Source organism: Lepisosteus platostomus, chromosome 10 (genome assembly GCF_059453375.1).
Source record: "Lepisosteus platostomus isolate fLepPlt1 chromosome 10, fLepPlt1.hap1, whole genome shotgun sequence".
Taxonomy (NCBI): Eukaryota; Metazoa; Chordata; class Actinopteri; order Semionotiformes; family Lepisosteidae; genus Lepisosteus; species Lepisosteus platostomus.
Window position 1 is genome coordinate 4,717,916 of NC_142620.1, and position 18,847 is coordinate 4,736,762.

Sequence of the window (18,847 nt, forward strand, 5' to 3'; positions counted from 1 at the left end):
TAACCACTTCCACCTCAGGTTCAATTCTCAACTCACAATGTTTTTTTTTGGGAAATAGATTAGTGAATAACAATGTAAATATTTGTAAATAAACATTGGGTTTCACATCAAACTCCTTCCTTGCACCATCACTATCGACTGTACCTGCTCCCTCGGCAGAAATGAAGGTTTGCTCTAGAGCTTTACCAAACCCTGAAACGCGTGACAGCAGAAAATTCACGTCCAATTATCAGCACCTACTGTACATAATCCTCCCTTCGAAGCATAAAAAGGTGTTTTGTTACATTACTTAAAACATCCCACTTTCAAGGGAGAATGATGCATTAAGTGTTTTTATGACCTAAAACCATTTCCTCCAAACCAGTTTTTTTTCCTCAATGACCATTCTCCAAAGAGGTCTCGTCAGTCTCCAAGAGATTTCATTCAAAAATATTTTTACAGAATAACTCAATTTTTCTCTTTAACGAAGGAGAATGGAGCAGAACTTCACAACCCCCCCACTCACAGACCAAAGCGAGCCAATCTTCTGCTCTGCTTACCTCCAGAACTGAATGTGTACAGTAAGTCAACATTTAAAAAAATATTCTACCCCCCCCCCCCAAATAAGTACACCGAACTGAGAATGCATACCATACAAATTTTATTATACAACACATTTCATGACAAAATATTGTCACAAACTAGTCTCATTTGATGCATTTTCCACTAGTAACACTCTACTTCTTGCAAATCAGCCAAACGTAAAGTTTATCAGATGTAACAATCTGCAAAAACCTGTATCCCAATCGTGAATCCCATGGATCCAGATTAAGACTGCCGTTTTCTTATTAGACAAATAAATCTGTGCATTTATTATTAACCAATTCACAAAAATTGGGAAGTGAATTCTAAAAAAAAAAAAAAACCCGACTTATTCAGCGTGTGAATAAAGACGACATTAAACGCATGAGATTAAGGCTTCAGTATCACATATTGTTGAATCCCATCATTCCTTTCATGTTCCCAGCCGCCCCTTGCTGAAACTGCCTCATCATGGACTGAAGGCCAGCCATCCCACCTGAAGGAAAAGAATTTAAAATGTAGCTCTTTCCACTACACAAACGTAACATTTCTAAACAGCAGCCGGAAAACTGCAGATTTCACAATTCAGTCACTCAACCCTTATAAGAACACGAACAAGGACAAACCCGGTTCATCATTTGAATTGCTGTACTGTCTTACAGGGAAGAGGTAAATGTTCACAGTTAGACTTCATGTCTCACCCCACACAGGTACGTGCAAAAGCTCCCTAACGCAATCTGTTCATCTCATCTGTACCAACTGGAGTCAAAGCACTGTGCGCAGGAGTGTCCCCGTGGACACTGCGGTGCTTCAGGAGCACGAGGTGACCGTCAGCCACGCAAGAAGACAATGACAGAGGCATACCCATGTGGTGAAGAACCCTGGGGTCCATCATCTTGGCCATCTGCTGATTTAATTTCGCCATCTGGGAAGGATTGACATTCTTGGACATGTCTCCACCTATGAAGAGAGGAATGTACATCAGCACATGCTGCATCTTACTGCAATAAGACTCGACAGGCATCAACTGACTGATAAAAGAAGATGCTGAGACCTACTTAAAGGAGTTTTTAAACAGATGAACTGAATGAGTCATTTCTTCGTGTGGTCTTTAACCGGGAATAAACGTGCTCACGTGGGAACAATACCGATCCCGGGAATGCTGGTCGGGACGATTGTGCGGCTGTGCGAGCAGCCGTCCGACAGTGCCAGGGGGTCTCGCCCGCGCACCCGATCGCTAGTCTGTGCCCGTACCTTTGAAAAGCCCCTTGATGCCGCCCATCTTCTTCACCATCTGGGCGAACTTGGTGTACTGCGTCAGCAGCTCCTGCACGTCCCGCGGGGCCACTCCCGCTCCCCGCGCCACCCGCTGGATCCTGGTAGGCTGCTTGCTGAACAGCTTCGCGCCGTCCTTACTGTCCAGCTCTGCCGAGGAGCAGACGGCCCGGGGTGAGCATGTTCTGAGACTGCGGGCGTACAGGGATTCCCCAGAGCTGTGCGATCTGCACTTATGCCCAGTGTTCAAGAAGGCCAGTGCTAAACCACTCAAAACCATCAAGGACACTAACATGAAGGAAACTTGATCAGGACGATTAGGCTGCTGCAGCCAAAAGTTACAGAAATTCCATGGATTCTACTAAAATACCCAGATCGCAGATCTCAGCTGGGATCATAAAACATACTGCAAATTCAAAGCAATAAAAAAAATTAAAAATACTTTTTTTTATGGCTCATAAGTATCAAATTCACTTTGATACCTTGGAACCACGTACGATACTTACCTTGATCGTTCATGCTGTCCATGATGGTCATGAGTTTCTTCAGCCTGGCCATTGACTCTTGCTCATTGCCCTTACTCATGAAATCTGTTCCAAAGCCTGGAATCATGCCCTGCAAAAAGCAGTTCAGACCTCATTTAGAAACTAAAGACACTTAATAATCTCTTACTCATAAAGGGCCGAACTCTTATTAATTTAAGACATGTTTCCGAAACTCCAAAAACAGAACACAGCTGTTCAGAAAGCAGTCTCACACAGTGCACCCTGAATTTCCACAGACATTTCACACTTCAAGACGGCTCTTACCATGATCTGGCTGAAAGGCCCCATTTTCATGATATTCTGAAACTGCTCATACATGTCTCTCAGAGTGAACTGCCCTAAGGAAACGAAACAAAAGAACATGATTAAATGCTGCACATAATGACTATTCATTTGTGTCTGGAAAATATCCACTTATGAAATGAAGCAAACCTTTTCATATATGAACACCACCTTAAGAAAATATCATGTACTTTTTTGTATAAAATTAGATTTTGGTGAAAATACAGGTGTCAAGGTCTCTTGGAAGGGGAAGGTGAGGCTTTATTTCTTTATCGTGACCCTTACTGAAGCTTGTGGTGAATGCTGACTCCTACAGAATGACAGAAGTCTTACCATGTTTAAGCTTGTCTATGAGCTCTTCATTGTCATCCAGTTTTAGCTCATTGACCTTATCTATTAAACCTTCAATGTCTCCCATTCCTGCAAACAACAGAGTAGACATTAATACAGTTAATATCACAAGGCTTCAGTCTCACAACACTGTAAACAAGCAAAAAAAATCATACTCCATGTACAAAAATCACCTATCGATTCTCCTGCAGACACCCTTTCACCTCACCATGGTCTGAAAGGGAAACAATTCCTCCTCGTTTTCCTCAGATTTCTGAACCTTTAACTGGGTTAAAAAAACCTCACCTATTGACATCTAATTCCTAACCAGTTACTTCACTTTTTTATCCATTGTATTCATTGTATTCCCGGAAAAATAATTCATACTGCCTCTTAGTGCTGTCTCCATGAGCTCAGGTGAGTAGATGGGGAAAAAGGGCAATACGTACCCAGAAGCTTGCTGATGAAAGGTTGTGTTTTGAATGGCTCAAAGTCATCAATGTGCTCTCCAGTGCCGATAAAGATTATGGGACTTTTGGTAGCAGCAACTCTGAAAAAGGGGGATGGTGAATTTGTGACTTTTCCATGACTCTTTTTTGGACCTCTCTTAGGATTCAGAGGAAGCCACAAAAAAATAAGCTAAACTCTGTGTTTAAAGAAAATGTGTTATTACATGTGAAGAATGAAAAAAATAACAGCAATTTTGATTGCCATTGCAAACAGCAAAAGACACAGATGACATTTAAAAGTCACAGCAATAGCGGAGTTTGTAGTCAAAACTATTGCATTCGGTATCCCAAGGAACCAGCCTGCTGAGCTTGGACAACCACCACACCCACAATGCCAGCAGACAAGCCTGTTGCCTTTGCCAAGATTGTAAATCCTTCTGGATACGAAAGGAGAAACATCACACAACAAGAGTTTCATCTTGTTACTATAAAGACTGGTTACAGATGCAATTCACACAGTTCTACACAAACTTCTCACTACTTGAAGCAGAGTCTTAAAACAAATATTAACAGATCCTAAGCAGGTCATCCAAAGCTGATATGTTGCCTTTCACATTTATGACTAGACTGCAGCATGAGGTCTAAAGAAATAGATATATTTTTGGGCTGAAGCACAGCTCTTTATAAAGGTTACTTACGCACTGAGTGCACCTCCACCCTTAGCATGTCCATCCAGTTTTGTGACAATAACAGAGGCCACGTCTACTTTGTCTTTGAAAGCTTTGGCCTGAGCTTCGCAGGCTTGCCCAATCGAGGCATCCATTACGTACACAATATTATCAGGTTGCTGAAAAAAAAAAGATCCCGCTAGCAAACTGTACTGTGGGCATTTTCCCGTTTCAAGTATAGATCTGAAACTAAAATATCAGGCTTATATGCTGGCAAGTAAAATAAGTTCCAAACAGTCCACTTTAGGCTAATATTATTAGTACATTATATTATAAATCACTACTGAAAATACAGTAAAATGATTCTAAACGTACATATTTATTAAAACAGCATTACTAAATTGATCTACAATACCAGAATGAAAACATACTGAGTTGTTTTGTCCATTTACTTACTACAGCATTGGATACTTGAAGCATTTCTTCAAAAAGCGAGTCTTCCTGTTTGTGTCGACCACTTGTGTCCACAATGATTATTTCAAAGTTCTCGTTTTTGAACTTTTCAACACCTTCTGAAGCTATAATGACAGGATCCATCTCTGTGTAACTGGAGGATAAAAAAAAAAGAAGACAAAAGTTAATTCAATGTGCTCCCCCCCCCATTCCAATAATGATGTTCAAATCAGAAGGCATGAAGATACATTTCTGGCAAACACCACATTACATGCACAAATATTCTGAAACTATTTTAGATATGATCGAGAAAAATGAAAAAAGAACTAAGCAGAAAGCGAGGCAAGAAACCAAGACATACCTCCCGTAGAAGGGAATTCTAGCTTTTGTTGCATTCTGCTTCAGCTGGTCAAAAGCACCTGAAAAGCAAAACGAATGTCGATGAAGTACAACCAGGAAAAAAATAAACACCCAGCATCAAAGTCAGGAAAAATCATTTTACCTGCTCTGAATGTGTCGGCACATATCAAGCAAGTCTTCCAGCCTTTTCTTTGGTAATAATAAGCCAACTAAAAAAATACATAGAAAATGAATGAGAAGATTATTTAACAAAGTGTGATTCCATTCTTAAACTATGATGCCAGCATCCATCTCAAGGGTCTCTGGGTTCTAATCTGCAGCGCTGAATTAGACTAAACCATTCTTTCGACACATGGGGCACTGGAAAAAACAGTGCAGCAGACTGGGGCTCCAGGGCCTGGATCCCAGGGGTAGCAAAGTACTGCAGAGGGTGGTGAAGTCAGCGCGGCTCATGACCGGCTGTGAGCTACCAAACACCCAGGATATCTACTAGCTAGATGTCTGAAGAAGGCCAGGTCCATTCTCAAGGACCCCAGTCATCCCAGTCACAAACTGTTTTCCCTCCTACCGTCCGGTAAACGGTACCGAAGCATTCAGCCCAAGTCCAACAGACTACAGAACAGCTTCTACCTCCAGGCAATAAGACTGCTAAATAGCCAACCTACAGCTCCTTTAGCAAATCACCTGTAATGGCTACATGGACACACAGTTTTCACTGTATTCAGCATAACTGCACTACTTGTATATATTACATACACCATGGACACACAGCAGCTCTACTCATATTGAGTTTTATTCAATTTCTATTATGATGTAACCTTATTTTCGTAACCTCAATTTTGTGATGTTTGTGTTTTTGTGATTTTTGTGAGCTCGCAGAAGAGACATTTCATTGCCAGCAACTACTGCTGCACGCTGTATTGTTGTGATAAATAACCTTTGATTTGATTCGGTTTAGCAGTACCTTGGAACATGTGGTGGTTTTCCCACTGCCCTGCAGACCCACAAACATGATCACGTTGTTCTTCCCTTTCGTCGGTGTCCAGGCTTTGACTCCAGGGTCCACGAGCTGGAAAACAAACACACAAAAAAAGGCATCGCAACAGACCTTCTCCACCTAATCCACCCCTGTCAGATCAATCTCCTCAGGACACACCGTCTTGAAACCAGCGTACCTTCACCAGCTCCTTGAACACAGCGTGCTGAATCATCCTTCTCTTGTTCAGGCCCGAGGCCATTTCTTCAAGGTCTATGGCCGACCTGAAATGAAAAAGTTTAGGGGTGTGGGACACTTCTTTCTTGAACAGCCCGTGGGTTTCGGAATACCTGTGAAGGTCATGGCACGCTGCCGCTGGAAGCGTAAACAGCAGCACCCAAAAAGCCTTTGGAGGGCGACTTCAAAAGCAGCTTCACACCGCCAAGCAGAAAGGGTCAGCACCCTCACGCAGTGTTCAGGCAGCCATTAGCTCTATAAAGTTAGGCTTACGCCTGATCAAAGCCTTTAAAACATACTTTATACACAGCTCTCACACAGACAAGGCACAGAACAAAGACGCTTAAGGTACAAAAAAAAGAGTAAAGCCGAATATTACACAGACTAGGACATCAGTGAGGCAATGCAGTGTGTTATGGTAGACAGGTGGTGCAGCACTCAATAACATTCAATGCCAACAGGACATTCTGGACGTTTCCCCATCACTCTCGAAAACACTTGGGTAATTAAAACATACATGCAGGAAAGAATCAAGTTTAAGGCTTCCAGTGGGCCACTTACTTGACATTTTCTCTTAGTTGTTTGACGAGCTTTATGTTTACATCTGCTTCTAGTAGAGCAGCACAAACTTCTTTCAGCATAGCATTTAAAACCTGCAAGAAAGTCAGCTTTGTCATTGGCAGCAGCTGCTCTGTGGCCAACAGAGCAACGAGACCAAGCAAGTGCACCTGAAACAGGGCTGACAATTCCCCGAGGGCCCAGTCTCTTCTGGTGTTTGTCAGTTTGTCCGATTATTTTCTTAGGCAGAACCAAAGATCAATTTAATTGTTTGTTGTTGGGTTCTTTTTTTTTTTTTTTTTACAGTTGACTATTCATAACCTACACTTCATGAAAGGTACAGTCATTCTTTATTCACATCAGAGCCAGGTTACAAATATCATGATTATACAATTAAAGAGTTTAGTTTAGAGTAGCACCACCATTGGTGGAGCGCTCCAGGAACTTAATATGAATAATTATCACTTTACCGCAAAGGGCTTTAGGAACCACATTCTAATGTAACTGTTTCTGCCACATCCAGCTAAGTCCCCGATTGCAACTGATTTAAAGCACTCAAGGTCCCAACATTCAGCCTGTCTGCCAATACTAAGGCTTAAGTGGCTACTGAAAAAGGACGAAATATAAATCACTTGCTTCCACAAAAATCAATAATCTCTTTGTTAACAGATAACATCTCAAGGAAACTACATGAAATACGTTTTAATGGCATTTTATCAACAAACAAGCAATATGTTACACTCTAAAAACAAACTACACTTGACTTTTGTCACTATCCTTCCATATCTGTTATAAACGTGGATGTACAGCTTTGCGTTCAAATCATATACTTATGATTTTTATTACTTGTGCACATGCATCTTCAACTGTTCATGCAAAAAAAAACTAGATATGCTCAGATACTGTAATCACTGCTGAGATCTGAAAGAGGATTTCCACGTGTGTACATTAAAATGTACTTCATGTGGCCTGATGCAAGAGCCTTTGACAACAACCAAAAGCTTTTAGAAGGTAACTCATAATATACAATCAGAGGGGGCTATAAAAAAAATGTCCAACCATGCTCACATATAAAGTTCTCACAGCTAAATACATAAGATGGCTTTTAAACTTCGTAAGAAGCGCACTGTAACCTTTAAAAAAGTTCTACAGACGACCAAGCTGAAATCCAGCTCTTATCAAGACTAATTCCTGTTTTTGTGGACACGCAGGATCCCCTTCGTACATTTGTTAACTATTAAGCACTCAACTGTAGCTCCCAGTTACAGCTCCAATCATTTCCTGTTGACACCGAGACATTTCTGTACCCAAACTACAGCTACGAGCAACAAGAAGCAACATACACGTCACAGGAGTACCTGGCAGAATGGGCTGCCTTCTGTAGTGATTTCAAATGTGTTTTAAGACGGAAAGAAAAACTAGGGCCGCAGTTTTGACATCAAGCTGAAATTACCTCTTCATTTATGATGGTAGCATTGCTCAGCGATCTCAGCGCCGAGGTTATTTTTCGTCCCAGATCCGCTAAAACCATTTTGGCTGCTTCTTTAAAAACCCTAGGGAAGAATAATGAAGATAAGTTACCTGCCCTTTTCTTAGACACAGACGTTTCAACAGTTCGCGTTCCACGGTTTGACTCCCCCCATGCAGCTAGACGTACCTGTAAAACGTGCCGATTTAAAGCAAGTCTAAACGGGACAGTCCTGCTCCGCTGCAGTAGCACAGGGAAACCCTCTCAGTCCATCCAAGACCGCAGCCGTTTGGCGATCAGCCGGAGAGAAAGAGAAAACAACGGGCGCTCGACTCTCTCCTTCTACTGGAGCGGCTGTTGGAGCAGAAAGACACAATCGTTACCACAGGAGCCGCCATTCTCGCGTTACGGGTTACGGACCCAGCGAGCAGTACACAAGCAGCGAGCTTAACAAACACAACCACGGACAGTGGTAAACGGCACTAAAACCCATCCGTGGTGCGAGTCAACGAAACAGATGCGTGATGACCCAGTAAACAGGCCATCCCTAAGCACAGCCCACTGCCGATTCGCCTCCTCGAAAACGTTACCATATCGCCTGTCGCCATCTGCCTGTGGGCGAAAATCCCTCGAAATGAAATCCCGATTTTAAAAGGGGTCTATTCCCAAGCACACAATTGGAAATCGCCCCGTTTTACACTACCGCTATAAACACTTAAAGCCCAGTCCCTTACCAAAGCACATTAGAAACGTCACCATAAACTAAGATGCCCCAGGAACCACTTTGTATTTCCTGGGTCACAGAGGCACGCCCACCCCCTGTCGACGAGGGGGAGGGGCATAATTTTAAGGTGGAAAGCTGCTTTTGGGTTCATTAATATACTGAAACGTATTTTGGGTACAACGCAGTACTAAATATATACTAAGCATGTTTTTAAAACTAAAACTATTTCTACCATATTTGTGTTAAGTAATTCAAAATGATTTGTGACACATTTATTTTCATATAAATAAAGTACCTTCAATGTTAACAGAAGGTACGATTGAGCTGTGCCATACTGTACCTACACTTCCAGCGACTATTTCTACCTTAAGCAATATCAACCTGCTGTTTCACTTCTTTAATACGAAGCAAATTGCAACGCTTGTGTTATTGAGCAGTGTGACGCGGAGAGTACATTTATTTTTAGACGAATGGGTCTTTTAATTTTAACAGCAGTTGGTGACCATGGGAAAAAAAGTAAACTGCAAAAAATATTTTCTGTCTTAAGTAGACCCTGATAAGACTCCTTAAAGGGAATAAAAACCACTGAACTCCTATTTGGTTGTTGTTTTATACTGAGTGTATCTAGTACGTTTATGTACCAGGTTTATTTGCATAGTTCTGGGATTCTGTTGTTAACTTGGGCGATTTATAATAAGTTTCTGAGTGTAGCAAAAAATATGCTATTGAGGGTTCTTCCCAATACGTTTTCTTTCATTTGGGATGATTACGGGGAAAATTAGATGAACAATACCGATGTATTCCACTGCATTGTAGAAGAGCCCAAGAAGGTCTGGTTCTCCCTACCTGGTCTGTTGTGCAGTGGAGCTGCTGGACTAGAATAGCTGGTGAAGTGGGTCCCCTCCTATATGGACTTGCTGTGGGATTAAATATGCAAGCAATAATTATAACTGGATGTCTAGGCAGTGGTCATTGCAGAGAAGAATTTGGGCCCTCTAGTCACCTGTATTGGATGTACACCTAACAGAGCAGGTTGTAAAAGATATTGTGTTTTTGAACTGAAAATAAGAATATAAATACTAAAGAAAATACTTTATGCAAGACTGTTGGTCTGCTACATTCTGTATGTAACCACTACAGCTGTGTTAACAGGAGATGCAATTTGACTTTTCCTCTACAATGAGAGCAGTAAATCCCATTGAAGCACTCTCTCTTTCAGCTCCTTCATTAGACAAGGCTGCTATGTGATACTGTCACCCGGGACTCTTTGATCTTGAGAACCACAGCAGGGAGCAGATCAGATGCCTCAAACATGAGTTCTGCGTTTGTTCTAATGATGAATGATTGCCTGGCCCTGAATGTTTCCTGCTCGTCACACATTGGAACAGTAGTAGAAATAAGAAAGATAACAACTAGAGGCCTTTCAGTCCATCTAGCGTGTTCCGTAGCTGGTAGCCAATTCATCCCAGGATCTCATCCAGCTATTTCTTGAGAGAAGCCAGTATCAGCTTCAACAACAAGGCCTGGTAGCTTGTTCAATATTCCCACAACACTTATATAGAGAAGTGCCTCCAATTCTTCTTCTTCAAGAGGGTCACATCTTTATTTCTGGTTTTGCCTTGCAGCGTTGAGCTAACCCAAGAGGGTATCATATGTTGATGTTGTGTTTCTGATATTTTCTGTCAAAACCCACTTACCTGAGCGTGCATGTTGAAATTTTACAGAATCCTCTGCCCACTGTTTTGTGTTCGTTATTCCTGTATGATGAGGACCCTGGACTCTCGGTGTGAGGTGGGGGAAGATGAACAGGAGCTACTGGTTAAACTGCAGATCTCTCAGAGTCTCACCACTTGGTAAGGGTCTTTTTTTATACAGTTGCACGTGCAAGCTCATTCACTCATTTATTTATTTGAAGGCTTCGTGATGCACACGTTCTCTATAGATCTCTTCCACCATGAGACGGACTCCAGACCAGGCACTGTGCCTTTGCATGTCTTGGGACTATTGACTTTTTGTATCGTGTTTTGCAGGAAATTTGTAATTGTAGCCATAGCTATTACTTAGTTACTTAGTTTTCTAGTTCTAGGATAAAACAAATAAACCTGCTGTTTTTTATTTAGATATAGTCATTTTAAAAAATGACTAAATATGTGATATAGTTCTCTCCGTGGCAGAGAAAAAACAATAACCAAATCAAAAGCGAAAAAAGACAGAACATACCAATTGTAATCAACCATTCTTTTTCATCTCCATGGAAAAATATTCTGCCTGTATCAGATTTTCACTAACAGTAACTATGTTTTAGTGGTTCATTTAATCATTCTCTTAAGCATATAGTAACGGATGGAAGGGAATATTACTGCAGAGTTCTTCAAGCTCCAGCAGGAAGTACCATTTTACAGACAGAATCTAGGTTTTGGTTTTAGGTTTATTGTCTAAAACACATTACGGCACAAAGTGAATACAACAGTTATTCATAATGAAGGCCAGGAGTAAAGCATTCTCCTCTTACTTCCTCTGTTGTAAGACACATGCCACCCTACAATATGAACTGTAAGAGCAGTAGAGTAAGAACATGTCCCTTATGTCCATCACATAATGATCATATAGTGTGTTGCCAAGGCCAGTTTGGAAACTGTCGTTGAGAATTGTTCCAAGTAAGCACAGTTACACAAACAGGCCTTCATTAAATAAGACACACAAACCAGTATTTGCACTTTCAGATCAATTTACTTATTAAAATGCACAGGGCTTTCTTCATCTTCACATATCTGCCAATTTACAAAATGTGATGAACTGAGATTAAAGGCTCTTTTTTTCTGCAGAGGAATTTTAAACTGTGGACAAATCATATATTAAATGTATCAAGAGTCTGCTTTTATGATTTATAAAATAAGATTTATGATTATGATTAAATAGCACATTATCAGTCATCACAGCTGGCAAACAGATAATGATCATCCTGTACCACTGTGCTATAAATTATTCATCTACAAATTATCAGTTAATATATTTATATATGCAGCATGAAAAAGCGGTAATGTTCATTTTTTGACACATCTATTTTTGTTTCATTAGATCATCCATATCCACATTTTCTCTCTTCACAATGCAGATGTGATCATCATCTGTGTTTGTGAGTATTTATGGGACCCAGGTAAACACGTTGGGTCATTTCTGCTGTTTCTTGTGCATTTTAAAACATTGAAAATTTTGAATTTCCTGCCGAGATTCATGCAGCTCATAAAATTAGCTTTAATTAAAATATATCAAAATGAAAAGTAGTTTTAAGCCATTATCCAAAAAGTAAGCCAACTTGGTAGCCTGATAAACTATGAGTATCATCTGAGCAAAATGTGGCATGAAAAGTCTTGCAGTTCACATTAAAGTCACATTCAGCAAGATAAATCTCACTTTCTGCCCACTGTGGGTTATTCAGGAGCTGATGTGTGTCTAGGTGGGGCACATACAGCACATGCCAAAAATGTTTACTTCCCCAGGCAGAATACTAAGCATGGTCAGAATGAAAAGCAGTGTCGCAAACTGTAAATCTTAGAGTCACTGCTAATCCAAAGGTTACAGTGATTACATTCTCCCCTGTGTGTGTTATGAAAATAGACCCAGCTGTCTTCTGTGTTTTGGCAATAAAGTACAGGTTTCTTCACTATTATTTAGCTTTCTTATGTTTTTTTTTGTCCAGTGCATGGAAATTTATGACAATAAACTTGAAGAAAGACATAAGACACAACAGCAATAATAATAATTCCTTAAACTTATACAGCACTTTTCTGGCCACTCCACTCAGATCTCTTTACAGATAAAGAGGATTCCCCTCCACCACCACCAATGTGTAGCCCCACCTGGATGATACGCTCACCGCACATCAGTTCTCCTCGGGGAAAAGAACAGGGTGATGAAGCCAGTTCATACATGGAGATTATTAGGAAGTCATGACTAGTAAAGGCCAGTGGGAAATTTGGAGTGAACACTCCTACTCTTTTTGAGAAACACCCTGGGATTTGTAATGAACATGGAGAGTCAGGACCTCAGTTTAACATCTCATCCAAAGGACAGCACCTTTTTTACAGAGATAGTGTCCCCAACACCAGGAGCCACACAGGCCATGGGGTGAGCGCCCCCTACTGGTCCCACTAACACCTCTTCTTGATGGACTGCTGCTGATGAATAGAGTGAATCAGGAAGTGATGCTATGAAAGGGGAACTCCTCAAAGCATCATCATACAAGTGTCACAGGGAGGGGGAATGTTCCCTTTAATTGATTTCATTATTGTTTGTAACTGTATGCACACCCAATTGAGGGCTGTTCAGCTGTCCCGCTACACAGCGGATCAGGGGGAGGAGTGAATTCACCAGCTGAATTTAGCCAGGACATCATGGTTAACACCTCTACAGTACCACGGGATTTTTTAAAGATCGAGTAGTCCGGACCTTACAGGACCGTACCTCCAGCAGCAGTAACATACTGGGGCACTGGTTTGAAAATCCTGCTCCATAGAGAACAGCGCCACCTACTGATCCGCTGACACCATTTACTATACAGGAACAACCTTGTCTTCCTTCCAGGTTTCCAGTCCCAGTACTGGGCAGGTCCAGCCTTGCTTAGCTTTTGAAGTCCTACGATATTTAACATCTCAGTAAGTACTGTGCCACATTCCTCAAAAATGCTTCAGAGTTTTTCACCCTCTCTCTAAATCAGCCATATTGTTGTTATTAATTTATCTGGAAGACAATTTTGTCCAAAGTGACTTATATGTGCACCCATATATAGAGATGGGCAGCATTTTACAGCAGACGTCTGAGTGAAATGTCTTGCTTAGGGGCATAACAGCAGAGCCTCACCCAGAACCTGAACCCACAAACCTTCCAGTTACATGTCCACAGTAAAATACTGGAGAAACGCAAGAGAAAGTCTGTTTAGTTTTGTGCTCACATGTAGCTTGACATACTGTACAGCCATTGCCTATGTAAACTGTAAATGTGGATTACAGTGAGTTGAAGAATATGCCTCTTGACAATGCGCAAATTTCAAATCATGTTCACTTTCTCTAAATGTATTGATTAATGTGTAAAGGAGGAGCGACCCAGACACACAGAAGTAGAATCATTTTTACAAAATCCTCTGACCCATAATATACAGTTGTCACTGTACCTACCCTGCAGTTTTTAAAGACTGGAATTGTATTTTCCATGACCTTAATCACAGAACAGATCAGCAGGCACAGTTCTGAAATAAACTAGTAAGGTTTAAAAACGATCTTTCAGATCATGATGTGTTCCATTGTTTGTAAAAAAAAATAGAAAGATTTAGTTTCGTTTGCTTTGGAAGTAATATGGGCTTTAACTTTATTAAGTAAAGTAAAAATAAATTAGAATTCACCTGTTTAGAAATACAAAAGGATGGTTGGTGGGACTCAATCATTTCCCAGATAGCCAAGGTGCCTTCTCTTATACGTAGGGTCACAAGTCCACTTTCCCCTGCTCAATCGAACGGTAATGATTTCAGTGTTCAAATTATTCTAAACATCCATTTTCTTCCTAAACCTACAAGTTGCCTGTTCATGAGTGGCTTCTCATGGAATTCCTGCCTTCTTAGGTGTGTTCCTACAAGGCTGTAAAGTTAAGCTGTTAAAAACCTCCCCTGTTCCACACAGAAATGAAAGTGCATTCTTAACACCTTGATACTCGCTTACCAATGTAATCCAGCTGTATAGTCTGAGACTCCTGTCCTGAGCCCACTGTTCTTGGTTGACTTAATTTACCATAGTACATATTATATTCATTGACAGTCATGATACACTGAACATCATGCCACACACACTGTATATGGAATATGTGCTGTACATGTGCATGTGTGAAAAGTGAGAGATTTTAGAAGATCTCCTGTCACAATCAGAGCGCCACCCATGAACACAGGATAGGATGTGGTTGCCTGGCTGCAGTAAACCCCCTCTGTCACCTCTCCACCTCAACACTTTCCTGAAGCCCTTTGAAGGCGGCGAGGATGGAAGGAAGGTTGAGCCTGCTGGAGAGGATGTGGTGTCATTCATCTTGCAGCTCAGACCTCTCCTCTGTGAGCTCTTCTCCGTGACTGGGTGCAGTTTTCGTAGAGCACGCCTGTGTGTCAAGCAGCGAATGGGCTGGGTGTAATAAGGGCTTATCTCTTTCACATAATGGAAAATGGAGCAAATGATTTCCATGTTGATAATTTTTTTTTAAAGCATACCGTACTAATTATATACCATTGAAACTACCAACTCAATTTTAACTCCCCCCCCGCCCCTCATATTTTTACCAAAGCTTGTGACAGAAAAGTTACTTTTGATGCCTAAAGTTTTACGCAGACGACAACAAAAACAAACTGGAGGAAAACTGTGGGGCTGTGCTTCTTACAAGGCCTTACTGCCTTGGTTACAAACAGACTGATCCTGTACACAAAGAGAGACGACACGTCACATTTCAGACCCAAGACTGATAGGCGTTTAAGAAATAAAAGTGCAGACAGGTCATGCCAAAATAATTTCCATAATTCCTTGTAGTTTTAATAGCTGATTTTACAGTTGAGCTGACCATCCTCTAAATTATTAGTGGAATCAATTCTTTGTTTCATAAGGATCCTATTTAGGGCAAGAGGCCACAAGAGAAATGATTGATTTATGAATCACTATTTAAGTACAGTAAAACATGTTTTAATTGCCCATCTAAGACAAGACTTAAGATGTGTCTTTTTCTTATGCAGCTTTGAACTGTGTCTTCTTTAGGAATAGTTCTGGTTAATCACAGGATCCTAATCAATTGTGATATCAGTGGCTGTTCTGTTAGAGCAGTTATTTTACTGAATCCTTAACAGAGCTATTGTTGGGTTAGATCATTTTAATTATGTTCAACTACTAATAGTTTTAAACAATACTGAATGAACTGCAGCATTTAATATGAGGGATGTTTTTTTATAGAAATTCCACAATATTCTATTTAAGTTGTTTCATAATGGGGCAATTAATTACCTTCTAACAGATAAGCTGGTACAGGCAGGTGAATAATTAGCTCAACTACCTAATTAGGAGCTTGGGTAGAAATCAAACTAGTAGATACTGTAATGTTTAAGGAGTGCAGGTAAAGTGTTGATATAAACATTAATACACTATAATACTAAATACCTTTACTTTTAGGGATCACTACATTATTTATTTTGATTGAGTTGTTTTCCAGATTTATAAAATGTATAAATGTAAACACTCACCATGCCAAACTTCAGAGGCAAAAACATCTGCTCTTCCTGAAAGGACCAAGTACATCATAGAACCAAACCTTGTGACCCTTAGTACAGGCACAATCACTCTAATTAGACAAACATTTAAAGATATGTGCATGCTCAGTAGGAGATCAAGGGAAAACAACAGAGGACAAACTAGAAAGACTGTGATAAAGAACGCTTTCTTTATCTAATGTTTGTTTGACTACTGAGTGGACAATCACATGCCTACAATAAATCATAAAATATTCCCCCCAGAATACATGTTTTTGGAAAACAAACCAAACAAGATTAAATAATCTGGGGAATCCTGACAAGTGAGGAAAGGTATTTAATATTGTATTGATGGATTTAAATAAGCACTTAAAGGAACATAGACCTAGAGGCTTGTCCAGTTCAGGAGCAGCACAGGACACTCTAGACCTGGGGTGTCCAGGCTTGGTTCAGGAGGTTTGGTGTGTCTCCAGGTTTCTATTTGTAGGTCTCTTACAGATCTCCTTACAATGTGGTGTGAAGACAACAACCTCACCCTCAACGTCAGCAAAACCAAGGAGCTGATCGTTGATTTCAGGAAACTGCAAAACGGACATGCCCCTCTCCACATCATCAGGACTGAAGTGGAAAGAGTCAGTAACTTCAAATTCCTTGGCGTCCATATCACAGAGGACCTCACATGGTCTCTCAACGCCACCTGTCTGATCAAGAAAGCGCAACAGCACCTGTACTTCCTAAGACGGTTGAAGAAGGCTAAGATATCTCCCCAGATCCAAACTAACTTTTACAGATGCACTACAGAAAGCACACTGACAGGTTGCATCACGGTGTGGTATGGCAACTGCAGTATTGCTGACCGCAGAGCCCTACAGTGGGTGGTGAAAATTGCCCAGTGCATCACTGGGGTTGCCCTCCCATCCATCCAGGACATTTATGACAGACGGTGCCTGAGGACAGCTCTAAGCATCATCAAAGACCCCACACACCCCAGCTCCAGACTGTTTGACCCCCTACCATCTGGAAAACGGTACCGGAGCATTCGGGGCCGGACTACCAGACTCAGAGACAGTTTTTACCCTCGCACTGTCAAACTATTAAACTCCCAGCCTCTCTCACCTACAATCCGAACCCTTACAGTCCCTTCTCTCTTTATCAAAACTATCAAAACTCAAATACACATTGAAATCTACACCTACCTCATATGTCAAGAAGTTCTCTCACAAGATGGCATCTAACCCTGCCCAAATGCCATGCAGTCTACGCCAGAGTAGTGTGTTTCATAAGATTGCACAGGTTCCTTTAAAGCAGCAGCTCCTGAAGGGATAGGAGAAGTTGGCAAACAGGTCTAGTTACAGGACCACTGACAAGCTATGTTAGGTCACTTGGGTTTGATAACCTTCTTTACCTACAGCAGGTTTAGGTAGTTAAGACCTGAGTTTGAAAGAAAACCCTCAGGCACTCTCACCGTCTAGAAGTGAAGCACGACCCAGCCTGATAACAGTCTAACCGAACAGCTTTCCATGATGGAAGAGACGGGAATTACTCAAACCCGGACTTATTTTGGTTAACATAATGCTTATGAACCCCTACGATGAACTGCCTTCCAGGTGTAGCACTGTTTCGGTCCTCTGTGTTTCTTTTAGATCATTTAGAGAGCACAAATAAAGAAAAAATAAATGTATACTACTGTAAAATTATACCCTGAGACACTTAAAAACATAACTAAAACTGAGGTCTTTGAATAAAAGCTGTCCCTTACACGGCAGGATGATGGAAGAGTCTGGAATCTCCGATTTTCACAAAGCATGTCATCAGTCCTCTTATATTTGACTTTGCAAGAGCTGAAGGAGCACAAGTTCAGAAACAAGTGTATCTCAAGTTCGTTTCACTCCAGTTGGATGTTAGTCATAAGAATAATATTACTTTTGTCTAATTGTTATTTTTATTGTGACATATCTCTCTGTTACCATCATCAGACTCTGATTCACCTGCATATCTTAATCACTTAATTAAAAGAACTGTATATCTCTCAGATTACAAAAGCTCCTATCAGTGAGTCACCTCATCCTAATGGGAACTACAAATAGTCTTCAAAGTTCTGGACTGGACATGATGTCTCTATAATACATTGATGGATTCAAAGGCATTTGGGAGTGTGTGAAGAGTGTATCGGAGGACAACATATTTTTCTGGGCTCTGTGGTAATATTTAAATGACAATTTAAATAACTTAAATTTCCACGTGACGTCCTCTGTCGTTGTCAACTCGTGTTCTGTGAAGAAACCATTAAACCGGAATTGTAGCAGTCATTAATCCTGATACTCGCTCAACTCCTTCAGTTTTCCAAATGAAACATAAAAAAAGATCCAACAGGCATTGTGAATATATGAATACATGTTCTTAATTATTCAGTAGTGAGGCGTTTTTTTTTTCTGACACCGTGAACGCGGACCTAAAACACAGAGCAAACACGTCTTCGTGTTTTTGTACATTTACGCTTACGTAAAACCGAAAAGGAAAAGATTTTGAAAACCCGTCTGCGCTCTGGATATGACTTACTCTCTCGCATGGGATGCTTCGCTGCCTTCAAGACCCCACCCCGCTCCTCCCACGATCCCCAGCGAACACGACACACAGCGCCGCCATTGGCCAGGGCCCTGTGAGCGTCACGCCGAGGAGCCAATCGGGGGCTGGATC

The 18,847-nt window shown here is 41.0% G+C and overlaps 1 protein-coding gene across 2 annotated transcripts; it reads right to left on the reverse strand.

Annotated features, from left to right (window-relative positions):
- Nucleotides 1-617: 617 nt before the first annotated feature.
- Nucleotides 618-8,988, reverse strand: srp54 (signal recognition particle 54). 2 transcript variants are annotated; one of them, XM_088647606.1, is made up of 17 exons: nt 8,897-8,988; nt 8,352-8,516; nt 8,148-8,247; nt 6,698-6,789; nt 6,099-6,183; nt 5,888-5,992; nt 5,066-5,132; nt 4,925-4,982; nt 4,567-4,717; nt 4,141-4,289; nt 3,443-3,543; nt 2,997-3,083; nt 2,646-2,719; nt 2,343-2,451; nt 1,816-1,986; nt 1,426-1,521; nt 618-1,057 (listed from the first exon to the last, which is right to left on the reverse strand). In XM_088647606.1, exons 3-17 carry the CDS (start codon nt 8,223-8,225, stop codon nt 966-968), a joined length of 1,515 nt encoding a protein of 504 aa, XP_088503732.1. In that variant the 5' UTR covers nt 8,226-8,247; nt 8,352-8,516; nt 8,897-8,988; the 3' UTR covers nt 618-965. The 2 variants fall into 2 exon arrangements, with proteins under 2 accessions (XP_088503732.1, XP_088503733.1); XM_088647607.1 differs by lacking the exon at nt 8,897-8,988 and adding an exon at nt 8,753-8,890.
- Between the last annotated feature and the right edge of the window lie 9,859 nt (nt 8,989-18,847).

Bases quoted from the DNA above. Each gene is read 5' to 3' on its own strand.
- srp54 (XM_088647606.1), bottom strand. From the start codon at position 8,225: ATGGTTTTAGCGGATCTGGGACGAAAAATAACCTCGGCGCTGAGATCG. The intron at 4,290-4,566 runs GTAAGTAAATGG...TTTTTTTTTCAG, and splicing joins TTCAAGTATCCAATGCTGTA to CAACCTGATAATATTGTGTA. The intron at 2,720-2,996 runs GTAAGACTTCTG...TCGTTTCCTTAG, and splicing joins CATAGACAAGCTTAAACATG to GGCAGTTCACTCTGAGAGAC.